General features: G+C 46.0%; 1 protein-coding gene across 1 annotated transcript; it reads right to left on the bottom strand.

Moving 5' to 3' along the window:
* Positions 1 to 402: 402 nt before the first annotated feature.
* LOC104626608 (leucine-rich repeat-containing protein-like) lies at positions 403 to 7187 on the bottom strand (the record flags this gene model as incomplete). Its single annotated transcript, XM_010294560.1, has 7 exons — positions 403 to 498; positions 979 to 1057; positions 1742 to 1857; positions 2463 to 2572; positions 3708 to 3893; positions 5653 to 5785; positions 7127 to 7187. Coding segments are annotated over 7 exons (781 nt in total), but the record flags the coding sequence as incomplete, so codon positions are not given.
* Positions 7188 to 7245: the final 58 nt, after the last annotated feature.

Below are 7245 nucleotides of genomic sequence, written 5' to 3'. Positions count from 1 at the left end.
ATGGGACAGAAATCCTTTCAAAATTATTTGCATTGTCAGAGCAGAGAGCTCAAGATTCCCAAGGAATTTCTGAATTCACAGGCAACCACATTCCTCCCAGTGCCCAGCACCTTTGCACCGAGGGCTGAGCTCTGCTTCTTTCATACCCTGCTGCTGCTCAAAGCCTTAGCAATGCCCAGTTCGATGCATTCATGCACCTTGGTGCTGCTGCAAACACACAAAGTGGGGCCTGGGCACATACAGACGTGTCCATGTTTTCAAGTAGGGGGCCATTCCATATACTGCCCTTACTAAGCAGCAACAATGCTAGAGCCAGAATCCCTCTGGCAGTCCTTTGTTATTCATACACCACGCATTCAGCCTCTGCTGTCCCTTCCCTCTTCTTTCTGGTGTAACACTTACTGGCAAGTCCAGGATCTCTATGCTGGTAAAAGAGTTTGCTTGTAGAGCTTTGAGGACCCCACAGCAGCCTTCACTCTGCATGGGATTTCTGGTCATCTGCCGTCAGAAAAGAAACAGCAGGAGGGTATGTGACATGGGTTTTTTTGGTCCTTGATGGTACCAGTGGTCCCCAGTGGGTGAGATACCAGCGGGGTTTACTTAAAGTGCCGGTAACAGAGAGCCAAGGGATCTCAAGCGGCTGTCCCAGCGACACCCGCCATGCCAAGCTAGACACTAGCGCTGCAGAAATATCTTGCAGTTACCCATGCTGCAAGACATGGCAGGACAGGCTGCAGTTCACACAGTGGCAGGCTCACAGAAATGGCTGTTCACAGAGGAAAGTGCGGGACACCAACCCTCTCTCTTAATGAGAGCATACTGCAACCAGAGAAGCATGGGAGGAGACAGGCTGGGGCAAGCAGCTCCCTGATTTTGCTGTGGATTTGTTCTAAGGGGTTCCAATCCAGGACATACATGCATCAGTGATATTTAAATCTACAAAAGAGGCTTCAATACCTTCCTGGAAACGTTACTCACGTTAAGTCTTTTCAGAGCGTTGTTTTCTTTCAAGCCAGCTGCAATGTGCAGAGCTCCTTCCACCGAAATTCGGTTGTTGCTAAAAACAGATAAAAGACATGCTTCACATGCTGAGCTGCAGGTTTTCCATATCCACATTGCTCAGGCAAAGGATATGCAACCTCCTGCTTCATCCAGCACTGAAAACATGTTACATCCAGAGGGAATTTAGGGCAGCTCCTTCCAACTAAACAATTGTACTTGGGAGGTTGGCAGTGGTGAAAACCCATAGGCTGATAGAGGCAAGGCTGACATGACTCCATGCCCCCAGTAGTGAGGCTGACCCTGTATTTCCAACACACACAGACACAAATGTATGCAAGATATGTACACAGCCAGCCACATAGATCAACACAGACGGAAACACTCAACATTCACACCTTGTCCCCCTGTTTTCCCATGTTTGTCGACACCAGACCACCTGGTTTCCTTCCCTCACCCTTGGTTCCTCCCCTAAACATTCCCCAACAGCCCTTGTGCAGTCCCCAGATGCTCTTCCCCCACATCCCATAATGCATTCCACAGCCCCTTGGCAGTGACCCCAAGTTTAAGGAAAGGAATAGGGATTTGGGATGAGACCAGCAACACTAGTATTTTGTAACGCTCCCTCTTGCCTTAGGCACCTACCACACTCTGCAGGTAGGAGATCCAAGTGGCTGCTGCAGGCTTTGCCCACCACTGCAAAATGGGAGAAAATGTGCAGCAGGACCAGAGTCTGACTCACCCAACGTTGAGCTCTTCCAGCACATTGTTGGCTTTAAGAGCCTCCCCCAAAGCAGCTGCTCCATTGTTGCCAAAGCCATTGTAGGAAACATCCAGCACCTTGAGGAATATGTTTGCCTGTGGTGTGACATAAACGCACAACTGAACATCTCCCTGTCACTTGATTCAACCTTGGAGAAATATCCTGCCTATGCACTACCATCCCTTCTACTGTCCAAAAAGCAGCTGGGGCCTTGTTCCACTAGTCCTTGGATGGCACATGTGATTTGCATTATACAAGAGGTGAAATTAAATTACTTTAGTGGCCTCTTCCAGCCTAAGAGAGGCTGGAAGAACAGTTCTTGTATTTTAATGAGAGACTACTTTCTTTTAGTAGACTCTACTAAAAAAAACTCCTGTATGTAGACTGCAAAACAATTTCTGTATTGATGTATGAATCAGAAGTGAAATGTAACAATTCAAAACATTCATTATAGTAATTCTGACTCTAAAAAGGGAAAGAACTAGAAATAGAGAAATTAAAACATATGCAATATGTCAATGGACAATGGATGATTTTACTCTCTTAGTTCCAAGGTTTATATGATCCCAGATCACAGATGGCTGTTAGACAGGCAAGGGCACAAGGCAAACAGCACATCATGGCATTCACGCTCGTTTAAACAGATAAAGCTTCATGTGAGTTTTCAGAATTTAAAAAGAGGAGTGAAAACATTTCCTACCCCCAAGCCTTTGGCCAAGGCAGCTGCCCCTTGGCTATGGAAATGATTCCAGCTGATTTTAAGTTCCTTTAATCCAATGTTTTCTGCTATTGCCATTCCGAGAATTTCACCTAAGAAAAAAATACATGAAGCCAAACAGTTTCAGAGTTAAAAGGATTAAGTTTAAAAGGAAGCTCGGGTTAGTTTAGGTATTTCTGTGCAACTGTCTGCATTACCTCTAGGCAGGCAATTAAAACTACAACATACTATTTTCTTTTATACTTCATTTACCATAAACACAATGCAGAAACTGATGGACAATAAAGCGTATGTGTTCTCTGACCACAGGTTGCAAATGTATCAAAGAGGGAGAGAAAATCCAATCACCATATCGCAAAGCCAGGGTCTGCTACTCATGCTTGGAGTTCTGACTGCACAAGCTCATTCTCCAGCCTGATGCGAGTCTGAAAGCTGACACCAAGCAACCAGGTAGCTTCCCCCAGTCTCCCACTCTTCCCCAGCTCTGGCCTCCAGCCAGCTGAAGCCTGCTGGTGTGTTGGGCTGGCAGAGAAGCCAGCTCTGCTTTTTCTCTAACCCCTCCCAGAGCTCCTGTGCCAGTATAAAATCTGAATAGGTTTCCTCAGCAGGGCAAGTTTCCAATTGGGCTGGAAAGAAATGATGTTGTCAACCAGCACAGAAGAAAAGTCATTGCCATGCTTGAAGACCTCTGGAAGTCACTAGCAAGGAAGTCCCCAAACCACAACCTGTCAAGGGTGGCAGAGTATCAGGGAAGCACAATTGCCTGCTTGTTCCACTCTCACACCCTCCCCTCAGCACCTGCAATCACCTCTCAGTGACAGGGAGCTAGACAGAAGGACTGTTGGCAAACTCCATTCTGCTGGGTTTTTTCTGCTCTTATTAAGCATTTTACACACCTGTGAAAGCTGAAATAATGATCGAGAAAAACCACAAATGATAGTTCAGTGAAAGGAAGACCATCAGACCCTGGGAAGTAGGAAGAATGGGGAAAGAAACAGAAAAGGTAAAGCTTGCAGTGCTATAAGAAAAGGCAGAGAAAGAAGATGAATGAATTATCATAGCTTGACACCAGTTTTGCCTTCAAAGAGCCAAAAACACTTTCAGGAAACTGAAAATATTAACCAACCCTGCTCCCCAAAAGTCTGAGGCAGGCAAGCAACTCATTAAGCTCCATTGCTGAATGGCACAGCACCCCTCTCTGTGCAAGCTGCACAGACAGCACTTTACCTGCTTTGTCACCAAACATGTTGTAACTCAGATCCAGAATTTCCACTTTGCTGTTTGCTGTGATGGCATCTGCTAAATACTTTGCTGCATGATCATCAAATTCATTTCCTGAGAGCTGGAGGGACACAATTGTAGTATTTTCTAGAAGCATAGCGGAAAAGGCCTTAGCTCCTTCAACACCTAATTTGTTTGGGAAAGAAAAAACATTGTCAGATCATCAAATCATATCCTCTCAGATGCCAGGGAGACACCTGACCTCTATGCTGCAATGGCAGAAGCAGTGCCAGACTTGGAAAATAAGAATGCTGAACCTGGTCTAACGCAGTATTTTAGTAGGAACAATAGAACTTAATTTCTGAATTCACAGCCTGTCCCTAGGATAGGCTCATTCAAGTTTTGCCACATGAATATGGGACATGAGACAAAATTGCTCCTTCGTACAACCGTGCTTCCCACTCCAGGCACAACCTACAAACAGTCAGCAAAGTCCTAGCAGGTTTTTGGTTCCTCCTCATGGCTTGAAAAAAAGAGTGTAGGCTGGGAGAGACAGTGAAGCTAAATGTAACAACACGAATGGATGTGAAGACAGACACCGAGACCCAAATACGAAAGCATGAGCTTCTCTGCCCACCTACATACAGAATGAATTTTCCTAGCACAGAAGTAACAGAACCCTAAACCTCTAATACTGAATCCAATCACTAGAAAACAAAAACAAGGAAATTGCCTATTAACGAGGGTTTCACATCTTAGATCCTGTCCCATTCATCCATGACGACTTCCTGACAAAGCAGATTAGGGTTGCCTTAGTTAAAAGAGAGTTGTGTTCCCAGCTGTCTAAACTGACCATTGTTCTTTGTGAACAAAAAAAATGCTTCAGTGCAGTAGCCAGCATGACTTACAGTGAAGTTCTGCCTACATCGTAGCAGGGGCCTGGAGATTCAGACACTGAAATGAGGTTAATGCAAGTGCTGGAAAATGTGACACAGAGACAGGACAGGGGCTCCACACAGACTCGTCCTGGGTCTCTGCTCTGTGCTCTTCACACAGAAGCACGGCACAGGGACACCTAGACTGCCTCCACAAGTAACAACCTCAGGTTTGGCAGGGCTATTTGGTGCTTCTGGGTACATGCTGCCACAACCAGCTGTATCCCACCGAACAGCCTTCACTGCACCTCAGCTCTGCGGAGCCAGCGCAGGACCCTGCCCCATGTAACCCAGATAACCCAGATAACCTGTCCACGTGTAACTGGGTGTTGTCACTTAAATTATGAAAGGCAGGAATATCGACCCTGGAAAAGCAGGGACTAAAACCATGATCTCTGGATACAACACTGCCTGACTGAGACTTAAATTCAGGAAGCGCTGCTCTGCTTCCGCTCTCTCTATCTGTAGTATCCGTAGTCTAATACTACAGAGGTATTAGACACGTGAAATGTCCCTGGGAAGAGCAGATGTGTGCTGCTGCTAGAACACAGGCTTGCCGATTCACTCTAGATCGGCTTCTCTTCCACCTGTCCCTACTTAGAAGGCCCATTTTCTTAGATGCCAATCGTGCAAATTCAACTTACAAAGCTTTAACCATTACTAACCACATCCTCTACATAGTGTAAGTTTCAGGTGGATGTTTCTGATCCACAAAGCAGAAACTTGCTCTTTCTCCTGGCTTTCCAGCAGCTACACAGGAATAACAGGACTGGGCTGACTCCAGTTAGTGGCATCCTAACTTCACAAAAGTAAATGCTATGAAAACAGGTGGAGAAAGGTGACAAAGCAGCACAGTTTTAAACACTCACTGTTCAAATAGTCCCCCAGTTCTGGTAGCCTTTTCACACCAGAGTCACTATGACAGCAGGACTGGTTAAATCTACAAAGAAGCCAGCACAATTTCTTCCTCTACAGCAGAAAGTTTACCAGAAAACGGCAGATGGGAGAACACAAACCTGAAATGTAGCAGTTTTCTTTCAGCATCTCCGCAATTGCAGCTGCCCCTTTGCCCTGCAGCCAGTTGTCACTCAGGTCTAACGTGAGGATAGAAGTATCAACCATCAAGGAAAGAGCTAGAGCCTTGGCACCCTGCAACAAAAAAACAAAAGGGTCATTTACAGTTTCACTGGGTTCACAGAGTTCTTGTGAATGTTTCTGGTTCAGCTCCCCTTAGTCTGGCAGGGCGCAGGGGGATTTCACAAAGCCATCATCAGAATTGTGCAAAAACCCTTCCAAAACCATTTAAAGCTAGGCTGGAAAAGCAAATACTGAATATGGTTTAATACATTTCATTTTATTTTTATTACTAAAGAATTATTTTCTCCTTCCATAAAAATGATGAAAAATACATCTGCTGTCAATATTCATGACACAAAGGAAAAGGTTCAGACCTGCTATGCCTGACGATGTACCACTCTGGACATCGCTTCTACCTGGCAGTCTGTGAGTACAGCCATAGTAAGCACCCCTTTAGTTCGCTTGTGGCTGCTCTGAATCCTGATCTCATCATTTAAGAAGACTGTGTTGTGCCAGTATCCTGATCTCTGTCAGTGGGAATTCTTGATTTCAAAAATATTTACAATTAAATAGAAGTACGGCAATGACCTTGTGATACTGCAAAATCAAATTATTTCTTCCGGCCTTGAATATCAGACACAGGACAATGAACTGTAAGAGACCTCAGAGAACTATTCCAGATAAAATAAACTTAACAAAAAGGTTTATCACCAAAAATTAGTATGAAAGGCTGCACCCTTTTCACGATCCAAACTACATATTTTTAAAATGCCATGCCCACTGAAAGCAGCTTTCATGGGTGGGACGACTAATGCATCAACGTATGAAAGGTTTATAATTTCTTCCTAACAATATTAATTTAAAAAATGTAGAGTATCCCAGGGGAGACAACACACACTCAGGACACCTTCACAACCCAGAGGGAAGAGGGGTAATAAGACACCTGCACAACCCATCCTCCCGCCTCCCCTCCCATGTCCAGGGAAGGAGATGACTCCTGTTCCTGAGCCCAGCAAAACAATCTGCTGAGAAATCCCCACCGCTCGCCAAACACCAGACCTTGTGTGGCGTAACACTGGCCCCTGACTGGTATCTGAACTGCCAAGCAAGGCAGGCAGAAAAGGGTCCTTGATGTGTTCTTGACATAAAACTTGTGTTGCTCTGATACCCAGAGGAGTTAGAACTGTGTCTTCGTCAGTGGGAAAGACAACACCAACAGTCCCTAAGTTGGGGCGTTTGTACACATTTCTGGTTCTGGCAAGGGACCACAGCTAAGGGTGATGGCCGGGTGATGGAAGTGTCTGCCACGGCTGGCTGAAGGGGTTCGCAAGCTTTTTTTTAAAGCCCCTCTGACACCCTAGACCCCCGCAGCGGGTGGCCCTCACGCAGGGTGACGGTGCTGCCATCCCTCACCCGTGGGCCCAGGCCACGGTGCCGCAGGCTGAGCATGGGGCCTGGTGTGCGCCGCAGGAAGCTAGAGGCCGGAGTCACGCCGCAGGTCCGGCATGCAGCCAGGTACCAGCTCTCTCCCA

This window comes from Phaethon lepturus, unplaced genomic scaffold (assembly GCF_000687285.1).
Source record: "Phaethon lepturus isolate BGI_N335 unplaced genomic scaffold, ASM68728v1 scaffold34589, whole genome shotgun sequence".
NCBI lineage: Eukaryota > Metazoa > Chordata > Aves > Phaethontiformes > Phaethontidae > Phaethon > Phaethon lepturus.
The sequence above is the reverse complement of the archived record's forward strand: the minus strand, read 5'-3'. Positions and strand labels throughout refer to the sequence as shown.